This window comes from Danio aesculapii, chromosome 23, assembly GCF_903798145.1.
Source record: "Danio aesculapii chromosome 23, fDanAes4.1, whole genome shotgun sequence".
Taxonomy (NCBI): domain Eukaryota; kingdom Metazoa; phylum Chordata; class Actinopteri; order Cypriniformes; family Danionidae; genus Danio; species Danio aesculapii.
This window is the reverse complement of record NC_079457.1, coordinates 31,227,930-31,254,152: the sequence shown is the minus strand read 5'-3', so window position 1 is coordinate 31,254,152 and position 26,223 is coordinate 31,227,930. Positions and strand designations below refer to the sequence as shown.

At 36.4% G+C, this 26,223-nt stretch overlaps 1 protein-coding gene across 5 annotated transcripts in view; it reads left to right on the top strand.

The window, feature by feature from the left end:
• Positions 1 to 26,223, top strand: part of ndrg3b (ndrg family member 3b) — an 81,919-nt gene that overhangs the window by 32,160 nt on the left and 23,536 nt on the right. For all 5 annotated transcript variants that reach the window (XM_056448809.1, XM_056448806.1, XM_056448807.1 and 2 more), the window contains 8 exons: positions 13,974 to 14,079; positions 14,525 to 14,645; positions 17,888 to 17,950; positions 18,125 to 18,185; positions 21,938 to 22,024; positions 24,366 to 24,422; positions 25,608 to 25,711; positions 25,787 to 25,852. In XM_056448809.1, coding sequence (XP_056304784.1) covers positions 13,974 to 14,079; positions 14,525 to 14,645; positions 17,888 to 17,950; positions 18,125 to 18,185; positions 21,938 to 22,024; positions 24,366 to 24,422; positions 25,608 to 25,711; positions 25,787 to 25,852 — 665 coding nt within the window. The remainder of the gene's footprint in view (positions 1 to 13,973; positions 14,080 to 14,524; positions 14,646 to 17,887; positions 17,951 to 18,124; positions 18,186 to 21,937; positions 22,025 to 24,365; positions 24,423 to 25,607; positions 25,712 to 25,786; positions 25,853 to 26,223) is intronic.

The following is a 26,223-nucleotide window of genomic DNA, read 5'->3' as shown; positions in this document are numbered from 1 at the left end:
TAATTCATGCTAGAATCATGCTAGTAACATGCTAATTCATGCTAGAATCATGCTAATAACATGCTAATTCATGCTAATAACATGCTAATTCATGCTAGAAACATGCTAATTCATGCTAGAAACATGCTAGTAACATGCTAATTAATGCTAGACACATGCTAGTAACATGCTAATTCATGCTAGAATCATGCTAATAACATGCTAATTCATGCTAGAATCATGCTATAACATGCTAATTCATGCTAGAAACATGCTAATTCATGCTAGAAACATGCTAATTCATGCTAGAATCATGCTAATAACATGCTAATTCATGCTAATAACAGGCTAATTCATGCTAGAAACATGCTAATTCATGCTAGTAACATGCTAATTCATGCTAGAATCATGCTAGTAACATGCTAATTCATGCTAGAAACATGCTAGTAACATGCTAATTCATGCTAGAAACATGCTAGTAACATGCTTATTCATGCTAGAATCATGCTAAGTAACATGCTATTCATGCTAGCATCATGCTAGTAACATGCTAGAATCATGCTAATACATGCTAATTTCATGCTAGAATCATGCTAGTAACATGCTAATTCATGCTAGAATCATGCTAGTAACATGCTAATTCATGCTAGAAACATGCTAGTAACATGCTAATTCATGCTAGAATCATGCTAGGTAAACATGCTAATTCATGCTAGAATCATGCTAGTTGCATGCTATCCATGCTGAAATCATGCTAGTAACATGCTAATTCATGCTAGAATCATGCTAGTAACATGCTAATTCATGCTAGAATCATGCTAATAACATGCTAATTCATGCTAGAATCATGCTAATACATGCTAATTCATGCTAGAAACATGCTAATTCATGCTAGAATCATGCTAAATAACATGCTAATTCATGCTAGAATCATGCTAGTAACATGCTAATTCATGCTAGAATCATGCTAGTACCATGCTAATTCATGCTAGAATCATGCTAGTAACATGCTATTTCATGCTAGAATCATGCTAGTTACATGCTAATCCATGCTAGAATCATGCTAGTAACATGCTAATTCATGCTAGAATCATGCTAGTAACATGCTAACTCATGCTAGAATCATGCTAATAACATGCTAATTCATGCTAGAATCATGCTAATACCATGCTAATTCATGCTAGAATCATGCTAGTAACATGCTAATTCATGCTAGAATCATGCTAGTAACATGCTAATTCATGCTAGAAACATGCTAATACCATGCTAATTCATGCTAGAAACATGCTATTCATGCTAGAATCATGCTAATAACATGCTAAATTATGCTAGAAAACATGCTAGTAACATGCTAATTCCATGCTAGAAACATACTAGTAACATGCTAATTCATGCTAGAAACATGCTAGTAACATGCTAATTCATGCTAGAAACATGCTAGTAACATGCTACTCATGCTAGAACATGCTAGTAACATGCTAATTCATGCTAGAATCATGCTAATTCATGCTAGAAACATGCTAGTAACAGGCTAATTCATGGTAGAATCATGCTAGTTACATGCTAATTATGTTAGAATCATGCTAGTTACTTGCTAATTCATGCTAGTAACATGCTAATTCAGACTCGGCTTTTCAAGCCACCATAAGTTTGTCCTCAAACTTTAATATCTAGTTATTATTATTATTATTATTATTATTATTATTATTATTATTGAAATGGCAGCCCATATAATCGTAGCGGGAAAGTTGTATAGGTTTGCCGCAATGACAGAGGGCAGTGTCAACATTAACCACAGCAAACATGAAGTGTCTAGCTGTAACTCTCTAGCGCCATCAATTGTCCAAAGTTTCACTTATGTTTATCATTATAACTTTTGAACTGAATAGGCTACAATCAAAATACTCTTTCTTTCTCTTTAAAATTTTTTTCCTCTGATTCCATGGCTCAGGACGATCCAAATGCATCCTAGGCCGTGTGTCCGATTTCACCAAAATTGAATCACAGGATCTACAGACCATGCTGACCAATAGTTCAATTCAATTTAATTCAATTCACCTTTATTTGTATAGCGCTTATACAATGTAGATTGTGTCAAAGCAGCTTCACATAAAAGGTCACAGTAAATAGGAACAGTGTAGTTCAGTTTGTAGTGTTTAAGTTCAGTTCAGTTTAGCTCAGTTCAGTGTGGTTTAATAATCACTACTGAGAGTCCAAATCCAACGATGCGCAAGTTATGGAATTCAAGTTGATTAGACGAACTGTTTTGTTTAACTTTGCAAAGAATCTAAAATAGAGCTTGCGAAAATTGACTTATCTCCGTAAAGCATCAACATATTCACACTAAACTTGGTGTATGTTATGACAACCATGGTCTAAGGTTATCTGCAGCGTTTCAGCACACTGACTCCTTGTGGTCCGGAGATACAAAAATTTACTTTTTTGCTTGTACCTCCTCAATCCTGTCCAAAATTCATAAAATTGATCTCTTTGCATCAGGCGGAGCATTGCAGTGTCGGATGAGGTCCCAGGTCAGCTATTTTGGGCGTCTGCCATTACATACTTTAAATGTATTAAACTCATTGTTTCACTCTGTCTGGTGCTCCTTACTAACCTTGTTGCTTTTGGCCTCTGGACTGCTTTGCTCATTCTACCTCTGGAGTGCTTTGCTTATTCTGTCTCTGAAGTGCTTGGCTCCTTAATTGATGCTTATAAAATAGTAACACCAGTAATGTGTAAACCTTTTAACAAAGTTTTAGTCATTTTGCCGATCTAAAATTTAGAACAAAAATTGTCAAGCATATTGCAAGACGATAATCAGCTTTAACCAAGTTTTGATCATTTTGACATAATGCATTAGGAGGCTATCACTTTTCCATGAAATTTTATATATACAATTTTTTAATGAACCAATGTAAATAAAGTATTTTAGGTTACTGTAGATTCAACAGGAAATTGTTAACATTGTTTGAGTATTGTCAGTTTGTCCACTTACATAAAAAGTCTACTGTTTTACTATTGAATCAGTGTCTGGCAGAATCTGTATGCAGGTGTGCTAACTTTCTAAAATTAATAGATGTCTGTGTCTCTGTTTGTTTGTTCGTCTGTCTGTAAACACCAAAGAGTTCATCCTGTGGTCTTCAATTCAATTCAATTCAATTCACCTTTATTTGTATAGCGCTTATACAATGTAGATTGTGTCAAAGCAGCTTCACATAAAAGGTCACAGTAAATAGGAACAGTGTAGTTAAGTTTGTAGTGTTTAAGTTCAGTTCAGTTTAGCTCAGTTCAGTGTGGTTTAATAATCACTACTGAGAGTCCAAATATTGAAGAGCAAAACCAACGATGCGCAGCTTACAGATCTGAACCATGCAAGCCAGTGGCGACAGCGGAGAGGGAAAAAAAACTTCACTAAAGGCGGAAAGTGAAGAAAAAAACCTTGAGAGAAAACCAGGCTCAACAGGTCTTCATCAGAGTGCTGTTGTTTCCATCTCTCGTTGTTTTATCTCTCTCTCTCTCTCTCTCTCTCTCTCTCTCTCATTTCTCTCTCTCTCTCCCCTCTCTCTCTCTCTCTCTCTTCTCTCTCTCTCTCTCTCTCCTCTCTCTCTCTCTCTCTCTCCTCTCTCTCTCTCTCTCTCTCTCTCTCTCTCTCTCTCTCTCCTCTCTCTCCTCTCTCTCTCTGTGCCCTCAGGCTCTTCTACCTTAGCTCATTCAAACCTCCTGTTTCTCATTTCTGTCCTGCTGCTGGTTGGCTGTTTTTCTGTCATGTCGTCCTGGTAACCGTGTCTTTTTGTTGCAATATGTTCTTGGATTAAAAGCAAAAATACAGCAAGTGGCCATGTCAGAAGGGATTATATTGCAGCTAGTTGAAGTATTTGTGATTTCAGTTTGTGAAGTTATTTACCTTACATTTAGAGTTCATTTGGCAGACCCTTTTTATTAAAATGTCTTAATTTAGTAGAATAGATGTAATCAAAGTAAAATAACAAAACGAAGGTATCAAGATTATGATCATTCCTAGTCTAATGCGGCACACAGCAGCAAGTTAATGCCTAAACTACAAAACTGAAACATTTTGTTAACTGACATGGCATAAAATTGTGAAAAAATAACTCTTGTAAATAAATATTTTAATTTAGTTTAAGTAATAGGATTATGGTTTACTAAAAAACTTGAAACAAATAATAAAACTGCATGTTATGGACATCATATAACAAAACTTATAAAATCTGGAGGAATTTCGGTGCTTAAAGAACAAGGGTGCAAGCTTAAGCTGAACAACAGTGATCTCCGATCCTTCAGGCGGCACTGCATCAATTGTCATTCATCTATAAGAGATATCACCACATGGGCTCAGGACTACTTTGGCAAGCCTTCATGAAGTACCACAATGCATAGTTAAATGCATAAATGCCAGTTAAAACTGTAATGTGCCAAAAGGATTATTTGGGCTCGGAGGCATCTGTGATGGACCATCTCACAGTGGAAAGGTGTGCTGTAGTCAGATGATGAGTATTTCAGGCATTTTTTATTTTATTTTTTATTTTTTTGTGAGAAATGAACGGCAGGTCCAAATGATCATCCAGACTGTTACAAGCAAAAAGTCCAAAAGCCAGGCTCTAACCTTTAAAACTAAAACATTTGGTTCCCTTACCTGAATTGGCATAAAACAGTGTTTAATTTTTTTAATTATTACTAAAATACATCATTAATGTATTTTTTCCTAGTAGTTGGGAAGGACACATTTTCATTTAGTTTAACTAATATGATTAGGATTGACTAAATGAGTACAAAACGAATATAAAACACTATGGATGTGTAAATAAACAAAGAAAAAAAAACTCAAGGAAAAATTTTAATTTAGTTTAAGAAATATGATTAAAAATAAATAAATAAAACCGCATGTATGGATGTCATGTAAATAATAATAATAATAATAATAATAATAATAAACTACTGAAATAACAAATTCCATGTCAAAATTAGTAGAATTTAATAGAAAATTTGCAGAACGGAAAATATAAAAATCAAAGCTAATTTAAAACCTACACAATTGATTCTTGATGCTAAAATAACACTGACATACTTTTATATTCAAAATGTAGTTTTAGTTTGTGAGTAAATATTGAATTGATCAAAGGTGACAGAATAACAAAAATAAATAAATAAATAAATAACCAAAAATATTAGTGGTGTGTAACGGATCGAACCATTTTTCGGATCAGCCAAAAAAGAGGAGGAGACAAATGTTATTTGATTTCCATTTATTACAAAAAACAGATTGGTATTGGCCTATAATCACATTTTCATGACTAGATCGGTACTTGCTACTCTGGCCGATCTCATGAACTGATCGCAAGTGCAGTTGTTACAAGTAGAGGAAAATGCACCTGGTTTAAACATCAGCAGGGCTACATTTTTAATCTGTTTTATCTATTGGTTTCTGACCATGACATTGGATTATATGAAACATCCTTAATTTATTCTCTTAGATAAGGAGAGATCTGCACTTTAGTATCATACTTGGAGAGAAAGTGTGATTAATGCAATGGCACAGTTTATATAAAGCTTGAAGCATCTGAATCTGTATTTGGTGTCCACCGATGACTATGACAGGAATCGGTATTCGGTATCGGCTGCAAAATTGCTCATCGGAGCTTCCCCTATATTATATTATATATATTATATTATATTATATTATATATCTATTATTATATTATATTATATTATATTATATTATATTATATTATATTATATTATAGTTATGTGGTTTGAGCAGCAGAGTGGTTTGTAAAAAAAATTACTGAGAACTTTTGAAATAAATTGTAATAAATTGCATTGCAAACAGTCAAATAGAAAGTATTTTATTTTTAAACTTTATTTTAGCCCTAATAATATACCACAATATCAGTATTTTTGATTAAATAAAAGCAGACTCTATTAGTTTAAGTGATTCAAATCTTATCAGCCCCAAGTGTATGAACCGCAAATAAATTAAACAGCCAGAACCATTGGCATTTTAGTAACGGTGAGAAAGTAAAAACATAAAAGGGCAAAGCAATCGGTTTACTTTTGTTTGTTTGTTTTTCAGATAGGACTATCAAATAGAAACTAGGTGCCTGCCAACTGATGGCACATTGCAACGGCCATTTCCACTGGCATTGAAGACTGCTTTTGATTATTAAAAAAGGTGATCAGTTTTTGTCATGACGTGCTGCTCTTGTCACGTCCAGTGCAGACATAGCACCACAGTAGAAACACCTGCTTCTGAAGACTGTTTGAATGGTACATGAAGAGATCAGACAGCAGTCACTCAACATACGATGTCATGGAGAGCAGTGTGTATATATGTGTGCACACTTGAACATAACCGCCTAGTCTATTTTTAACCCTGCAGTCTTCAGTGGGTTATGCTGTGGTTGTCTTCAGGTGTCAGCTGCAGCATGATTTATAGATCTTCTGCTTAAGATATCAAAATCCGAGACATTACCTGTGTCTGTTGACAACAGTTAGCAGAGATGGTCCTTGTGTTAGGGGATAGCTTACCCAAAAATCTAAATTGGCACACTATTTATTCACACTCTGTGGTTCCAACATGAATGTCTGGAATATTATTGAAAGTGGTTATTGTACTTTTTTTTTTTTTTTTTTTTTTTTTTGTGTCATAGAATATTACAGAGTTTTGTTTGTCATTTTTAAGTCTGCATGAAATCAAAATGTTCAATGTTTATTTTGAATACCCACATTGTTATCCTTAAAATGATTAATTATTCAGTGCAAGTTAATCTACTGAAAAAAAAGTTTGTTTTGGTAATCTTTAATCAAAGTCTGACCATTTGCATCTGCGTTTGGAGTGGCAGTTCTTCTGTTGACGTCAACCTGAGGGTTTCCATAGCAACTATATATGAAAAACCTTAACCACGCCCTTCTAAGGGGCCGATCACACCGAACACATTTTTTACGTTGAAATGCACCTTTTTTGAACAATTTACTAATGGCCGCGAGCGTTTTGCACACTGCGTCTAAAATTGCATGCTCAAGTTTTAACCGCCTGCTGCGCTCGTGTTTTTGCCATTGCACGCTGTACACTCAGTTGAAAAAAAAAAAGTCAACTCTGAGCAGAAAAGCATGTTACGTCAATCGCATCGATTTCGTTCTCCAATCAAATGAAGGCAGAGGCGGGGTTTCCGTTGAGGTGATGGCAATGTTTGTGCTGTCAAGACAACTACAGAGACTTTTGAAGATGGAGGAGAGACTTGTGGTTGCTGTTTTGAGTTATCCGGAGCTGTATGACTTTACAAAACTTGAATTTCACAATTTATTAAATATTACAGTTATAACAATATCAACAGCAACACTCTCACACAATACACAGCTGATTCAGCATTTGCCCAGCGACATAAAAAGCGCAGCGCACTTGTTTTTTTCTTGTCAGCAAAAAAGGCAATGTGGTGCTCCTCATGTTTTTGGAACGTTCTGTGTGATTGGCCCCTTAAGGTGCATTCCCACCAGACGCAGAAGAACATTAAGTGTAAGTGACCTACATGTTAAGTCTATGCAAAGACATTGGTGCCAATGGCATACTGGTTAGTGCGTCAACACATGGCACTCCGGTGTCACAGCGACCCGAGGTCATTTCCCGCCTCGAGATCCTATGCCGATCCTTCCCCTCTTTGTGCTTCCCACAATTTCCTGTTCATATTCTCTACTGTTCTATAGATATTTTTCTTGGTTGCTTCATGGAGGGCGCCATAGTAAGCAGCGCCAAATTTCCAAAATTGACCAATAAAAGTATGTTGCTGGTACTTTGCTGGCTAATTTGCATGTTGATTCTAATCAGGAGCTATTTATGCTTCATTTAGTTGGTTGTGTTGTGAAGTATTTACCATATGTGTTTTTCTGTCATTTAAATTTTTAAACTTTATTTTCACTTTGTCTCACTTATTTAAACAATGGGTTTGTGGGACAGTGCATGCTACGTGTGTGTCAAACATTTTGGTGAATTACATTTGTTTGGGTTGGTTAAATATTTGAAAGAAAGAGAAAATGTTCACTTTAGCGATGACAAGGCTTAATTTAAACAGCACAAGATGCCGTCTGACAGCGCATTTTAAAAAATGATCAGTCCAGGAGGTGGCGCTGATCGACAGCAGTATTAGTTCAAAGAAGTTAAAAGCAAATAAAAAACATTAAAACTATCGTTTGAAAGCTGTCCGAATGTGACTGTTTTTTTTTTTTTTTTTTTTTTTTTTAAGATTTTTTTAGCCATTTTGCCTTATTAGATAGGACAGTATTAGGACAGGAAGCGAAGTTGGAGAGAGAGAGGGGGGTAGGGTAGGGAAATGTCTTTGAGCCGGGATTCGAACTCGCGACGCCCTGACGTGCTACTGCACCATATGTCGACGCGCTAACAACTAGGCTATTGCGCTGACCGAATGTGACTGTTTATGCACATCACCTGCCGACTGGAAGTTCTTAGCATCTTCCTTACTCAAGCACGCAAAGCATAATGGGTAATTTTGCATTTTAAGAAAAAGGTCTGTGAATTAAAGGTAACAAAAAAAAACCTGAAAAAAGTCTATTCACGCACACATTACGTGCGTCAAATTAATATGCCCATTAAATGCCTTGAATTTGACACTGGCTGTTTATGCAAAGATGCGGTAAGGCATCATGCATCACAAATGACAATTCGAGCAAATCCCATGCCGTGAATTGTAGGGCAGTGCAAAAATATCGATACATCAGCAAAAATGTCTTAACTATCACAAAATTTTAATTTACTATAGTGTTTCTATAGACCACCCTCAAGTATTGATCTAAGTTGTGCCAAACGACCTCCTCCTCCGCTCCAGTAGATGTCGCTAACTCGCCACTAACAAACTAAGTAGTAAGGTATCAGAAGTAAGCAAGATTGAGCAAGTAGGAAAATATAAAGACGCCTCCAGCTTTTAGAGCTGACGTGCGGCTGCACTTTGGTTTTAATTCACCACGCAGATGAATTAGTGGTACTGCAACCTCAACCAGAACCTATTGATACAAGGCAAGCTACACTGGATAACATCATCAACAAGTTTCCATCAACCTAGAAGATAACAGAATCAGCTGTACACTTCCTTTGTAAGGATTTGCCGCCGTATACTGTGGTTGATAATGTTGGCTTCAGGCAAATGGTGAATTGAGTGTATTGAGAATTTGATGCATGTAATGTGTGCGTGAATTTCTTTAGTTTAAAAATCTTAACTTTGGTAAAAATTTGCACCATGTTAACCAATCAGGAGCTTCTAGTTGCGGCCATCATCCAGTCAGGAGCTTGATAGCAGCCGTCATATAGGCTGTTTGCACTTCTGATAGATCTGATGGACCCAGACGGCGCTGAACAAGTCAATGTTAGTTTTTCAACCTTCCTTAGCACAAAGCACAGCTTTGTGCACATCTCAACAAAATCCATTATAGCCATTTTGGTGAATTTGAGTGAATTTCACGCTTATGAACCGAGTAAAACTCAATGTTCACGCATCTAATTATGCACGAGTTATCAAGCAAGACACGTCCGTTGTGAACACCATTAGTTTGCTATGAGGGAATGATTGAAGTACATCAGCATATTGAAAAGTCTCTGGTTCACACAGACATTCAATTTAAATTTTACGTACCATTTATCAAACTGTTTTGGTTTCTTTCAATAACGTGTTATTTATTTATCATAATGTTTCACATGTTTTGCCTATTGTTATGGTTGGTCTATTTTTTTCATGCCATTTTAATCCGTCTCCGCAACCAGCAATCAAATATATTTAAACCCTATTATAAGAACAACACTAAGCAGCAAAACAACTTTTTTTGTTTTGTTAAAAATTAATATAAGTGAATGAGACCGTAAGAATCGACACATTTGAGTTACAATGATTGTTGTGTGAAAAATAAAGGGGATATGTCATGGAAACTCAACATTTTAGTCAATAAAATCAAGGAAAAGTTCAAAATCTTGGAAACTGGTGAGATGTATAGTCTAGGGTTAGAGTACTATGGAAGTCAATGGCATCCAACATTCTTCAAAATATCTTCTAGTTTTCGTGTCCAACTAGAAGAAACTCAAGCAGACCTGGAACAAGTGATTGTGAGTAAATGTTCAATTTCGGGTGAATCTAGTTCAGCAAATTTGCATCAACACAACGTTCGGTCTCCTCCAGTGCAGATAGAGCTGCCTTTTGGTGAAGTGCAGGCAGGTTTATTGAGAGCAATTGTAACGTCACGCTGTTTGTGGAATGAGATTAAAGCCGGGCCTGCTGCTCTTTTGTCCTTAGGAGTCCTTCAGTGTTGCTATTTGCCTCTCGCCTCAATCTTGTGGTGACCCAACTCATCCTGTTGTGTGTGTTGTAGCTGAGGTGTCCATTTTGTCCGCAGCGGCAGTTTTTTTTTTGTAATTCTTTGACGTAAAGTGCTGTGGTTGTTGTGGTGAGTGCAACAACAAGCAATATGAACACATTTGAGCCGGCTGAAAACCTACCACACTGTGAATGAAAAGAGGATGTCTAAATTTGACATGGGCCATTTGTTGTTGGTTTGTTTGGAAACAGGTTAAATGTAACACACTGATCTTGTAACTGTTTAGAAAGGTTTTCTTCATGTCCTCAAGTTAATTTTGGCATTGTTGCACTTGTGCTTACAGCTTCAGAAAGTGAAGAGCTCCATTAATAATGAAATTAATTCAAATTAATAAGCTTATGTGGAAAACTTGAGGATTTGTCCTTGTATGTGAAATCATGATCCATTACAGTTTTTCTTTTTGCATTTAATTGTACATTAGCACCAAGTGGGAAAACATGTTTTGTTGATGCTAAACGGTGCTGATTCTGAGAGTACAGATCATGATTGCATATGTTTCCCAACCCTGTTCCTGGAGGTACATCAACAGTGCATATTTTGGACTGTTTGTACCTTATCTGACCCAATATTTCAGGTTTTGGAGTCTCTTCTAATGTTCTGATGAGTTGATTCCGGTGTTTTTGATTAGGAAGAGGTTTAAAATGTGTACCTAAATTGGTGTGCCTTTAGGAACAGTGTTTGAAACACTAATCTAATTAACAGACACACCAAAATTGAAAGTCCAGTAGTTTATTTCCTCAAATCTGGAAATAAAACTCTGAAAATAAAGTGTTCTTTTCAGCTTCAGTTATTTCAACTTTTGTTCAGTACCTCAGTGGAATTCATCAAACAAGTTCAATTCAGCTATAAGGAGCTCCAAAGAAAACAATAGTGTCAACTCGAGTTTCCTGCTGAGTGTAATGTAGCTGTTGATGTGAATGTGAAAAGTCTGCAAATTTTACAGCACACAGAGCAAAGCATCTCCTGTAAGAATTGATTCTGAACTACTAAAATAGTTACTTTAGTTGTAAAATGTTCGCATAATGCCAGCCTATTTTCTTAGGCTACCTGCAAATGACATATACTTAGTCCTAGACCCTGGCCCAGTGTGTGCTTTGTAAAATTGTAATATGCTTTTTAAAGAAGAGATGGAATTGCTTTGTCCATGCCTTTATCTCTTCACAGTTGAACTTTTAATGCATTAATGCATTTGTCTGAACAAATCATCTACTGTATGGAGCGGTTGCAAGTTTGCTGCAAGGCTTTTTAACTAAGACGCCCTAAGAGGTTGTATATTACGCCTGTGCTTAATTTTAAATGTCTGGGGTATTACATAGAGCTCTGCATGGTCAGGTTCACCTTTAAGTCCAAGAACTGTGCATCTACAGAATTTCTTCATAGAAAGAACAGCCAAAAAGGAGACTTTTATGGGTTTGTGCCGAATCATAGCATTATTGACCCATAAGAACAGGCCCCATAGCCAGCCTGGTGAAAGAGGCGCTTCTTTTTTTTTCTAAAAAGTGGATTTTTTTTTACAATTATTCGCCTCCCTTTCTATTTAACTTAGAAATTTAGTATTTATAGGTTAAATAGGGGCAGCACGATGGCGCAGTGGTTAGCACAATCGCCTCACAGCAAGAAGGTCGCTGGTTCGAGCTGGTTATCCCGGCTGGGTTAGTTGCCATTTCCTGTGTGGAGTTTGCATGTTGTCCTCGTATTGCGTGGGTTTCCTCCGGGTGCTCCGGTTTCCCCCACAAGTCCAAAGACATGTGCTGTAGGTGAATTGGGTAAGCTAAAATTGTTCGTAGTGTATGTGTGTGAATGAGTGTGTACGGATGTTTCTCAGTGATGGGTTGCAGCTGGAAGGGCATCCGCTGCTTAAAACATATGCTGGATAAGTTGGTGGTTCATTCCGCTGTGACAACCCCAGATTAATAAAGGGACTAAGCAAAGAAAAGAAAATAAATGAATCCTAGTTTAAATAGCTACTGCATCTTAGTGACATTTTAAGCACCATTTATTTCTGCATTAGCTTGTCGGGTGCTCATAACCACACTTTTTGATGTACCAAAACATTTCCTAAAGATTTATAATAAAGGAATATGAAAAAAAGACTTATTTATACATATTATTTTTATCATTAGGCTAAGTAGGCTATTGTCATTTATTAGGCAAATCACAAACTGGCTAGCACATTCAACTTTCCTAATAATAAAAAATTATACATGATGATGATGATGATGATGCTAATAATGTAGAGCTTCCCATTTTTTCTAGCATCTCTTGTAAAAAAAAACAAAAAAGTACATTTGAAACTTAATTGATAACAGCAATAGCCTAATTCGTATTAAAATTAACTTCTGATAAGCCTAAAAATGTACTTTTGTGCTTCACCTCTTTATTTGTCATTTTTTTCTTTCAAGAATAAGGTTCAAGATTTAGAATAAAAGTTATTTGCAAAATGTTTTCTCCATTTAAAACATTCACTTATGTCAGATTCTTCTTGGTCTTAAAGTCTTCTTCGATTAGTTTTTTTTTTTTACAATTTATGATGGCATAGCACACAAAATAGGACAAATGAGCTCATCTAGGGACAAATTGTGGACCTTTGTTAGTGGGGTGGTGGGTCTTCAAATTTATGCGCATCTTGGTGTTTCCATCAACTGTTTTTTTGCGCATATCCAAACTGCATCACAAAAATAGATGCATGGAAACGTAGCTAGTGGTTGTTTGTATGTTTTTATTACAGTTTCTAAGATTAAGTGCAATTAAAGTGTAAAATGGAATGCAAGTCACAGTATAAATGGCAGAAGTGAAATGAATAGATTTTCCCTAACTGCAAATATTAAGATAAAAAATAAATAAATAAATTAAAATAGCAACAAATACAAAGCAGACACTTACACACTATAATGCTGTCTCCACAAATAGGTTCTTACAGAGACATGAAGGGTTTTTTAAATGCCTTAAAACAGCTGTGGGTGCAGAATGTGGATCGCATGTGCATGCAATTTAGAGTTTATCATATCTTGTTATCCACTGTTGATATGTGATATAAATATTCATAGCTTGAAAACAGATGGAAATACACTATGACCGATGTGCTTGCGCGTTTCTATAGAGATCCCAGTGTATCTTCCATTATGGCCAATTGTTTTTTGCCCGACATGTCTCCGCACAGGTCACATGACTACAACTATCAATGACCAGTCTCTGAGGTCTTCTGGCCAAGATCCTTTAACCATTCCCAGAATGCATCTTATAACAAAAGGTTACTGTGTCTTCTGTGTTGTGGCTCCATGGCTCTGGAACTCTATTCCCTCTAGCATTGAAAACTGCTCAGTTGAACATTTAAAAAAAAACCATTTAAAGACATCTTTTTTTGGATGAGCTTTTAATTAACAGTATGTTAGCTCGTTTACATTTTGGTGCTATTTGCACTTTAACTCGTGTGATGATGTGTTTTCTTTTACTTTAAGCACTTTGTGACTTTTGTCTGTGAATGGCGCTATATAAATACAATTTACTTACTTGCATGTCTTCAGCATAGAGCTATAGGAGGCCATTCCTACATTTGACAGCATTTCTCTTAAGTAATCCACTCATCATCTTCTGGTTGGTTGCAGGAGCATGACATTGAGACTCCTCGTGGTGTCCTTCATGTGACTTTGAGAGGGACCCCTAAAGGCAACCGGCCAGTCATTCTCACCTATCATGACATCGGACTCAACCGTAAGTTGATTTTTAAAACTCCTCTTTTAGTGGCACACTGTATAATTTTTACAGCTCAGCTAACAGAGGCAGGTGGTCTAAATCAGTGTTTTACCCCTGTTCCTGGAGGCTCCCAGTTATTTGTAGTAGGTGAAAGAATTTATGAATTATCAAAGTCCTAATTCATAGTATTCATACAACCATAGGCCAGAAGAACCTAAATGACCTATTTTTTTTTTCCTAGATTCTAATGTTCACATCCAAAATATACTTTGATATTCCATGAGCCCTTGGGTGAGGAGGCTGTAGATCACATGAGAGTACAAACATGACATGATAGATATCACATCACACAATGATAGAAATGAAGACGTGTTTGATCAGTCTAGAGGAAATTACTCAGAAATGAAGCAAATGCTTTTTTTTTTCTTATAGTGATTTATGTGATTTGTTCTTTTCAATACAGATAAGTCCTGTTTCAACACACTCTTTAACTTTGAGGACATGCAGGAGATCACCCAGCACTTTGCTGTGGTCCATGTTGATGCTCCAGGCCAGCAGGAATCTGCCCCTCCATTCCCCACCGGGTAAGACAAAAAAATGCAGACGAATCGCTTTGTTCATGTCTCAAAATAGATGCCTACTTAAACTTTTGAGCATCATTACTTTGTTCTTAATAGTTAAATTGACATTGATATCTAAAACTTCTGTAATTTACAACAAAACCTAACTTTGTACAACCAGTGTGTGAGCATAATCTGGGTTTCCATCGCTCTGTCTTAATGCGCATTTTGCAGTATTGCAAATCCCAAATTTCAATTAAAATTGTTTTTAATTAATCAAATTATGCTAGTTTGAGGTCATTTAAAAATTTGTTAGAAGCTCCTTTTTCTAAAAGGATGTCAGAAGCTCTTCAATAATCACGCGCATGTTATTATGAGCTTAAGTTAGTTATTTCAAATATAGATACGCGACCTCTTTAGAGAAAGTGAAAACACTTGCGTTTTAGACGGCCTTATAAACAACAACAGGACATAAGACAGATTCTGCTCTTCTTCTACTCTTTTGTTGTGCTTTGAAAGGGTACCCAAAAAGTGGTACAGTACAGTTCACTTTTTGGAACCTCTTGACAGTGGAAACAGACATAATGGCTCGTTTCAACTGAGTGGTACACTACAGTACGGGTCACCTTTGTCAGGCTTGCGTTTCCATAGCCTAAAGGGTACCCTTTTGGTGAGCGTGGTGTATGAAAAAAAGTTTCAGTTGACATCATTATCGCTCGAGGAAATGTCAAAGTAAAGCTGTACGGGTCGTTCACAGACCAAATGAGAAGCACTTCTCACAAAACAGATGCTTTATACACATAAATACTTGTGTATAAATGTTCATTATTAACCTTTATATGAACATGATTAGATTATAACTGCAGATCAATGATAGTGTGAATAGCCTACTGTAACGTCTTAAATTATATAAAATAAATAAATAAATGAAACATATATGAACACATACAAAGCCTTACAGTCTCCGGTATGTTACCTAATTGTGAAAAACTACAGACAACATACATTTAGTCCTTATTTGTGTTAAAAACCACACGAAACTGTACACCAACGACTGCACTGCAAAAGACCCCTCCATCAAACTCATTAAGTTTGCAGACGACACTACTGTTATCGGCCTCATCCAGAACGGTGACGAGTCTGCATACAGACAGGAGGTGGAGCGGCTGGCGTTATGGTGCAGATACAACAACCTGGAGCTGAACACGCTCAAAACAGTGGAGATGATAGTGGACTTCAGGAGAAACCCCCCTGCACTCCCCCCCACTCACCATCATGAACAGCACTGTGGCTGCAGTAGAGTCATTCAGGTTCCTGGGCACCACCATCTCTCAGGATCTGAAGTAGGACATTCATATAGACTCTATTGTGAAGAAAGCCCAGCAGAGACTGTACTTCCTTCGTCAGCTGAGGAAGTTCAACCTGCCACAGGAGCTACTCGTACAGTTCTACTCAGCTGTCATCCAATCCATCCTCTGCACTTCAATCACCGTCTGGTTCGGCTCAGCTGCCAAAACCGACCTCCGTAGACTACAGCGAATAGTCCGGACTGCTGAACGAATCACTGGCACAACCCTTCCTACACTTCAAGAACTGTACTCTTCCAGAGTGAGTAAAAGGGCTCGCAAAATCACTCTGGACGCCTCATACCCAGCACACTACCTGTTCGAACTGTTACCGTCTGGTCGGCGCTTCAGAGCACCAAGCACAAAAACAGCCAGACACAGGAAAAGTTTCTTTCCTCAGGCTGTCTACCTTATGAACAGTTAAATATTCCCCTACTGTGCAATAAATATGTGCAATACTTTCTCATAGGCACTTGTACACAGCACCTTATATCAATATACAATGCAATACTCTCTACATTCGCACTTGTACACAGCACCTTATAACCTGTATATTTATAACAATCTGTACATACAACTCAACATCCAGGTTTCTTCACTAACCGCATCTGTTTAATGTTCATCATTTTTTATTATTATTTTATTTTATTTTTTTGTTTTTGTTATTATTTTGTGTTGTCACTTGTCACTTTATGTACACTGGAAGCCAAAACAAATTCCTTGTGTGTGTGAAGCACACTTGGCAATAAAACTGATTCTGATTCTGATTCTGAAATGTAGCCCACAGTCAGTGAAAACCTCTCATATGTGTTTTTAATCTTCAGCAGCACATGTAACCAATTGTTAGAGAGGCATTTCATCATTACGACTATAATAGTCCAAAAGGGGATGATAAACATGTCAGTTCATGGTTCATAAACATGTCAGTTCATGGTTTAGGTTGCTGAAACAATTTGCTCCTGTGTTTTGTCGGGCTTCTCCTTTGTTTTTTTGCGCTTTACTCTTGCGTTTATCCTTTTCTTCTGAAAGGATCGGATGTTGGAAGCACTTCAATAATCACGCACAATTTGAGCTCGGGTCAACCATGGCTTGTTATTATATGCAAATAGTATTACGATCTCTGCTGTGTATTTAAAATATGGCGGTTTCTTTGTTTTCATTATCCTGGTTCTGCGAGTGACGTTTCTCTGTAAACCAATAGCATTAAGCTGGGCATCTAGCTCTGCCTTATGGTACCCTTTAGGCCTGCTTGGTACCCTTTGCAAAGGGTTACCAAACAGTGGTTTGGTACTGTATGCTTTTAGGTACCTTTTGACAGTGGAAACGGCAATAAAAGCGTACTGTACCGCTCAGTGGAAATGGGCCATTAAAAAACGATACCGTACCCCTCAGTGGAAACAGGTCATAAGTGACAAGTCTGTGCAGCCTGTCTTTTTACACTGAAGTTGCACAATACACAGAGATGCAACTCTTCTTCTTCGTCTTCTTTTTTTTTTTTTTTTTTTTAAGTTACGGTGCATTTTCACATCAGGTTTATGTTCATCATGTAGATTTACTCTGCTCACCAACAGAAGGTTGAACGCAAGTTGTTTTATGCATCATCTTTTTGCTAATTTGACCACGCCTTCACAGTCAACACAATTTTCAAGCTCACTTAAGGGGATAGTTTACCTAAAAATGTAATTACTCACCCTCAAGTGGTTCCAACCCTTTATAGGTTTTGTTGAACACAAAAGAATGTATTTTGAAACCTGGAACCTTTTGATTTTCATAGCAGGAAAAGCAAATACTATGAAAGTCAATGTTTACAAGATTTCAGCTTTCTTCAAAACATGTACTTGAGTGTCCAACAGAAGAAACTAGGTAAACTATCTCTTTCAAACTAATTTAGGACTCTTGTCTGTATTTTATTCCCCTCAGGTTCCTGTACCCCACCATGGATGAGCTTGCTGAAATGCTACCATCAGTTCTGACTCATCTGAAGTGAGCATCTAAACTTTAGTCTAGTCTCTGATAATATTCACATCATAAGGTTATGCCTAAATTGGTACTATGTAAATTCCATCAAGTAAAGTCTCATAATTTGTGCATGTTTTTGCACTTATTGTGCTAGCATTTCTAAGTTAATGAGCTATATGAATGATTGTTCTTCGACAGAATTAACAGTGTGATTGGGATCGGTGTCGGTGCAGGAGCTTATATCCTCACTAGATTTGCTGTAAGTAAAATGTTCTTCCATTCCATACAGTTATGATGACCTATTAGTCATTTTATTTGGGTATAAAGAGCTCTTTGAAATTAAGTCGATTGAGCTCAATCATGATGCTTAATTGAGCATCTTAAGATCATGAGAGGTAAAGTAAAGATAATCAGTAAAGATCATCTGCAGTCAAACCATCTGTCTTCAGTCTATAATAAAATCCCCAACAACTCATCTAAGACTCAAAGTTCACACATGCACTCACACTCTCACCCTACACAAAGCCCTCATTCACCGTCTACGCACAAACCTCAACGCCTCCAGGATGGATTTCCCTCATAAACACATTTATTAAGACACTCTAATGTTTCCTGCTGGTTATTATCAAGGTATAAGGAGATAAAGGATATTTATTTAAGTTATCCGAAGAATGTAGCCGTCTTTAGCTACTTTCTCCATTACCTCGGTCAAGCAACTCCACTTTTCACACTTGTATGTTTTCACAGCTTGCAGTGCACTTTATCATATTTCTACCACATATGCACTCGCTCAGATGGACGACTGAACCAAACACACACCTACACATCTCTGCAGAACAGGCGCAGCAGAGAAAACCATTTAAAATCTTTGAAATGACACTATTTGTCACATGCTTATTCGACGATGAAGTCATCCGAGAGTGTGACCTCCAAAACTGCTGGTGCTTCTCTGAATGTCTTTCTAGCTTTCTTGCAAAATCTGATAAGGAGAGGAAAAAGAAGAGGTGTGAAACCGGAGCTTTTTTTCCATCACCGTCATTTGATTTGTTCATGTGTCTGCCTATAGCTGAAGTTCTGTGTTAAAACCAAGTGTGAGGCTATGCATGAAGTCTGCGTCCTTGACCCTGGCTTACTGAGAACTTGGTGAAGGTGTTGATGTTGAGACCCGTTTTGGTCATGTCAGTAGGAGGTTTTGCTTGGTCACCACTGAGACTTTATCAGGCGATCTCTTTCCCATGGCTTTACGTTTTTCACTGCATGCAAAATGTAGGGCAAAACATTGCAGACTCACACTTTTAGAGTGCATTGTGCTGATTGTTGAGAGCATCTCTATGCTTGTATGTATTTTAGTTGGCCAAATTCATTCCTTTACAGCAGAGGTCCCCAACTTTTTTATCACAATAGGACCAGTCAACGCTTGACAATTTTACCGCGGCCCATTTTGCGGCCCAGGATGACAAGCTGACAAAACATTGCTGCAACTCTGATACAAGTTATATAATTGGAGATAATTAGTCTACTGAAATGTGTATATTCCATACAAAATATAAAGCTTTTTGGACAGTTCTTGTCACATGACTCGTGGTGGACTCTCATCATGCCACTTGTGCATCGCTTCCAAGCCACGCGCCACCATTGGAAAATAACTTGCGCTCAGAAAAGACATGATATATGAACAGCCGCCATAATTTGCGAACTCCAGTTGTTGATCTACTTATTGCACAGACATGCTGGATTCACCTCATTTGGTGACAAATGTGTTGTGGATCCATTCCTTGGCAGTTCATGGGTCCTTCACTGGACCTTTTCCCATTAGCGAAGAAATTTTCGAAAGACATCTGTTTCTAAATCATTTTGCTAGCTTGTGGAATAAATTTGGGCATTCAAGAGACCGAGATTGAACCGAGAGAATATGGTCATTTTTCAAAATAAAAGATCATTCAGACTTGGATTATAAATAAAATGGAAATAATTATTGATTTCTTGAGTGGCCCGGTACCAATTTATCCGGGGGTTGGAGACCACTGCTTTAAAGGACATAATGTAAAAACAACTTTTGGAAGCTGTTTGGACAGAACTGTGTGCAGGTATAGAGTGTCCACAGTCGTATTGATGTGGTACAAGCACAACAAGTCTCTTTTTTTATTTCGTGATGGTTAAATATGATCTAAATACCAAGTGTTTTGAGACCCAACTTGACGTAGCAGTGCGTTTTTTCTCTGCCCACCAAACTGATTGACAGGAGCATATTAATATTTCTCCGTAGTCCACAGAACAGGATTTGCAAAGAAACTGTGATTAAAAGATCTGTTCCAATTCTGTTCCAATTTTACAAGTTTAAAACATTTTTAAAACGCATGTAATAACAAAAAGACACAACAGGAGTCTCACTTTGTGGACATTAAATGTGGCTTATTTTGTGCAATAGCATAGTGGATATCCATACAGCAATGTACATTAACTTGATTCCGGTCACATTTGCTATAAGTAGACGTGCAAAAACGTGTAAAGTTTAACATGTAAAGTGCGTGTAAAGTGTCAGTGAGTAAATGTGTGTGTAATGCAAACTTTATAATGGCATGTATGTGTGACTCATCATTGCAGAAAGGCTTGAATAAACTTCACCACAAATACATCAAATTATTTTACTTGGTATTTTAACTCGTAAACTAGATCTCTGCTTCATTTTCATCTGTCAATAATTACTAAATTAACACTATTTAACATAAATTATTAATATAAATTGGTAATGTCAGCCAAAAAGAAAAAGGAGATTAATTATATCAGGAAGTAAATTGGGTCATTTTGATTTAATGTTGACTGTTGAATATGAGTGTAATTGTGATGATAAATGACAGTTTGGCATGTACATCACTTTAAAGTCATAAATTGGTGCGTTTTTGATACAATAAGGCAGTGTATCCCAAAGTGAAGGTCGGGGGGTCATGGGACAATGCGGAGGGTCGCTTGGTGATTTCTAAAAATCAAACTTATTTTATCAAACTATTAGAATTGTATTTTATCCATATTTTATCCATACCCTACAGAAGAAAACAAAAGTAGTTAATAGTTACATAAACAACTACATGCAAATAAAAAGCCATCAGCCTTTCGATTTATTTTTATTTTTAATTTTTTTGCGACCCTTGGGGTGATTACATTATATTAAAGACACAGCACATTGATTTCATGTAACCAGGTTAAACTTTCTGACATTTACGGCACTCACACACATCAAAAATAAATGCAGGCCACAACTGAACATGGAGGATGGTCTCCAGGTCAAGTTCTTCAATATTAAATGATGAATAGACCTGGGCCTATTGGTATGTGTTCGCCGTTGTATGCAAGGTTTATATATTTATAACCACCTCAGAGGATATTGGGTGTCGCGAGTCACTGTCATTGTTTTTTTGGGGGTCACGGGCTGAAAAGTTTGGGAATCCCTGCAATAGGGTAAAATGACATAACATCTTTTTTTGCTGTATCATCAGCAAACAATGATTTATGGATAAATTGACTTTACCTTTAAATGGTAGTTATTATGACATTACTTTTATGGAAAAAAACATCTCAACTAATGCTGCAAACTATATAGGGAACCCTATTATTTGCTGTATAATGTCTAGGGAAGTTTTATCCATACATCAACTGAAACAGCAGAGATTACAAGATCAATCTTTGGATTGAATAAACTAATTATTATTTTTTTAAAATAAATATTTAAAAAAGCTAAAAAATATATAATTATTAAACCATATTTGTTTAATACACATTGACATCTCTTTAAATCAACATGTTTTCTGTGATATTTATTTGTACCCAGGCCAATCACAGTGTTTTTGAGTTAGATTGTCACATGGCTCAGACAATTCTATATTTAACAACACCTTAAGAAGTCTCTTATTAGTCTGGTCATCTACATGTCGAGCTCTTAATCCTCTCAGTCAGTAGGTGCCCTGAGTGTATTAGCCATCATGATAGTCTAACCCGAGTTTTGTCTTTCTCTAGCTGAATGAGCCTGCTCTGGTTGAGGGACTGGTTCTCATCAATGTGGACCCCTGTGCTAAGGGCTGGATCGATTGGGCTGCCTCTAAGGTAAACATGTGAATGCACTGTCAATGTAACATTAAAGCAGTCGATCAATAAATAAAATGACACAAACTGTTCGAGTTAATATATGTAGCTCTAAAGGAAGAGTTTTTACAAAGAATTGCATTTTCTAGCAATGTGTACTGCAGACCAGTGAAAGACTTATGTTCAACAAATGTTAAAATAAACCAAATATTGATCTCTTTAAAGGTACTTGCCTACAACAGAAGTATATAATATAATACCCAAGGAGCACTCTACGTTTTTTGGAAACGTGATAATTTTAAGTCCTCCTGGGTTAAAACTGTTTTTAATTCTTGATTCTTTTGAGTCCAATCAGCCAAACTACGGGTCTGGCGGTAGCACTTTTAGATTATCTTAGCTTAGCTTAGCATAAATTGTTGAATCGGATTAGACCATTAGCATCTCACTCAAAAATTTCAAAGAGTTTTGATCATTTTCCCATTCAAAGCTTGAATCTTCTGTAGTTACATTGTGTAGTAACATTGCTTTTTTTATGTCTAGGAAGTATACTTTAATTTCAGTGTAATAATCAAGAAACGTTGCCGCTGTACCAAGGCTGCAGTAGGTGCAGTGATATTATGCAGTACTGTTACCTAGCTGCTTATCTAGGCACTATTTTAAGGCACGGCATAATTTTGTTGCTTCTGCTGGAGCCATGGTATGGCAGCAAAGCTCCTTGATTATTAAACCAGAATGAGAGTATAGTTTCTAGACGTATGAGCCTAGAAAATAGCAACTTTCAATTTCAAATAAAATTAAACTGTTTTCCATCAATCTTAGTACACAATTTAATTGCAGAAGAGTCAATTTGATTAGAAAAATTATAGAAACTAACTTTTAAAATTGAGTGAAATGCTAATGTTCTAATTGGATTCTTTGATTTGTGCTAAGATAAGCTACTTCTCTGCATGAAGTACTCTGAATGCATTAAAAAATGGTAAAACTCCACTGTTTAATTCTAGGGTACTTGCTTTTTCCAAAAAAAAAAAATTGGTGTGCTTTTTTTTCCTTTTTCCTCAAATATAAAATAACTTTCAGTTTCTAGGGTTGAAAAAGTTGGGTCTCACCACTTTTGAATCCTGCCGATCTCTGCCTCTGGCAGTAGCATTTTTAGCGTAGCTTAGCGTAGATCATTGAATCGGATTACACCATTAGCATCTCCTTGATTATTAAACCAGAATGAGAGTATAGTTTCTAGACAAATCAGCCTTGAAAATAGCAACTTTTACTGCACATAGCAGTTTTCTGTCAGCCTTAGTACACAACAGAACTACAGAAGAGTCTACATTTGGATAGAAAAATTATTGAAAGTTTTTAAAATTGAGTGAAATGGTAATGTTCTAATTGGATTTTATGATTTATGCTAAGCTAAGCACATGTTCTGAATGGATTCAAAAATGGTAAAGCTTAGTTTAGCTTAGCGTAGATCATTGAATCAGATTAGACTATTAGCATCTTCTTTATTATTACACTAGAATGAGAGTAGGCATATAGTTCCAAGACATATCAGCCTAGAAAACAGCAACTTTCAATTTCAAATAACAGTTTGCCATTAGTCATTCACAACATAATTACAGAAAAGTCATTTTGAATAGAAAAATGATTGAAACTCACTTTTAAAATTGTGTGAAATGCTAATTGTCTAATCTAATTCAACGATTTATGCTAAGCTAAGCTAAGCTAAGCTAAAAGTACTCTGAAGGCATTCAAAAATAGTAGAACTCAATTGTTTAATTTTAAGGGACTTGCTTTTCCCCAAAAAAGCAGTGTGTTCTTTTTTCTTTTTCCTCAAATATAAATCAACTTTTTGTTTCTAGGGTTGAGCATTTTTAGCTTAGCGTAGCATAGATCATTGAATCGGATTAGACCATTAGCATCTCCTTAATTATTACACCAGAATGAGAGTATATTTCCTTTTAACTTTAGCGGACATGTCTTTCCAAAATAAAAAAAGTGTTTTGTTTCTTGATTATAAATTAAATAATAGATTCATCAACATTTCATGTAAAAAAAATTGGGTTTTTAAATCCTTTTATTTACTGAATATTTATCCATAATAGCATATTTATTCTCATAAATGCCGCTTATCATATACTCCCAAGATTAGCCAAAAGCTAACGCTATTTCTCCATACTTGAGATTTCTCAGCAGATTAGTGTGCTTGATCTCCCTAAGATTTTCCCTGTTGTAAGCTCTTAATAACCTTACAGGTCAAATTGCAACATTAATGAAATGTGCTGAAGTTGGTCGCTGTGAATGTTGGGTGGAGGTCCTGGGAGCAAGATTTGTATGATCTCAAAACATCTCTGTGCTTCTGTTTTAGCTGTCTGGATGGACCAGCAATCTCATAGACATTGTGATGGCACACCATTTCAGCACGGTAGGTTTTTAAACATGATGTTTTCCTTAATCTGTGGGTGAGTTCTCTCAGAGCAAAAACATTTACAGGCAATGTATTGTGGAATTTTGGAAACAAGATTGAAAACAAACATCATAAATTATTAGTATTATTACTTCAATAAACATTTCCTACATTATGCAATTCCACTAGACTAAAGAAAAACATTAAAAATGCTAGTCATTCTGTCTAGTAGTTACAAAGCAATACAAGTGTGTCTGTTGTCATACACTATGTTACTCACTGTCTAGGGATGATGCACAACATAATAGACAAGACAAAGAAAAGATAAAAACAAATTTAATTTATTGGGTTTGAATTCAGGAGCTGACAAGACCAAAATAACAAAACTTCCTTTATTTTAAACCTCTACCTTACTTGATCAAAATGAAAGAAAAGAAGGTACAATTAACTACCCTAACTACTTAACGGAAAAACAGAGATCAAAAAGGTTTTACAAATCAAATGCCATCATACTCCTTACTATCCCAATATTGTATACACTATTTACAAACTGCTTACAGAACAAGCAACCATTTTTGAGGGACGATCTAAAAATCCAAAAAGGTCAAACAAGCCAGTAGAACAAAAATAACGCAAACATAAAGCCAACAAGTACTCACAAATCTCAGTAGTCACAAACTTTAACACATACAAAAACTGTGTCCAACATACAAACATTTAAAAAAAACAAAGCAAAAGTGAGCAAAACAAGATGGCCGACAAGGACGTAATGTCACAGCTTTTAAAATATTGTAAATCAATCATGAGCAAGCAATCAGTGTGATGTGGCAAAACAGATATTTCCTGGGCAGAGCAATGAGATATGTGAGACATGACAACCTTAGGATTGTAACACATTATGACACACTATATAAGATGAAATTATTTTCGTCTCTCAATTTGTGTCATCTTTTCAGATCCTTAAAGTACACATGATATCAAAACTAACCATATTGATTTAGTTAGCTCACATTACTCACATTATTTTTATTCCTCTGAAGATGTAATATGCCATACTTTTGTTCTGGGAATTGTATGCTTTGTCAGAAAACGAACTGAATAAAGTTATTTAAAAAGTGAAGAACATAGTAATTGAGGCCACTTGGGACCCAAAAGTCTTGTAAAGCCCTATAAAGAGTTAAAGTCTATACTTTTCTTTCTCAGGACGAGCTGACAGAGAACCAGGAGATCATCCAAACATACCGCCTGCACATTGCTCAGGACATCAATCAGGACAACCTGGCGCTCTTTTGCCAGTCCTACAACAGGTGACCGGATAAAAACACACACTGATCATTGGCATATGAGCTGATCTTAACTGGATTTTCTTCTCCTTACTGCAGCCGGCGAGATCTCGAGATTGAGAGGCCTGTTCTGGGAATTAATGAAAATGCAGTTAAAACGCTGAAGTAGGTTCATTGGTTGTTTTTTTTCAGTGAGTTATTTAAAATGTCTTAAATTTGCTGAAATATTGTGTTGTAGGTCATAAAGGTCCTGTGAAGGGCTTTGAAATGTGCATTTTTATTCGATGTTTGAAGTAATCTCAATCGAAACCAATGATAGGGTGGGACTACCCTTTAAAAAAAAAAACAGCCAATAGCGTTTTGTTTTACCACAGCTCTGCCATTGAGAGTAGTTGAGCTCAAGTGCATCAAATGAAAAGCAAATGAGAAGCGCCTTGAAGGGGGCAGGGCTCGTCAGACACTAGAGAGCATTTAATTGGTTATGATTTGATGAGAAACTGAAGCATAAGTTGACGTGAACAAATTTAGGCGAAAGT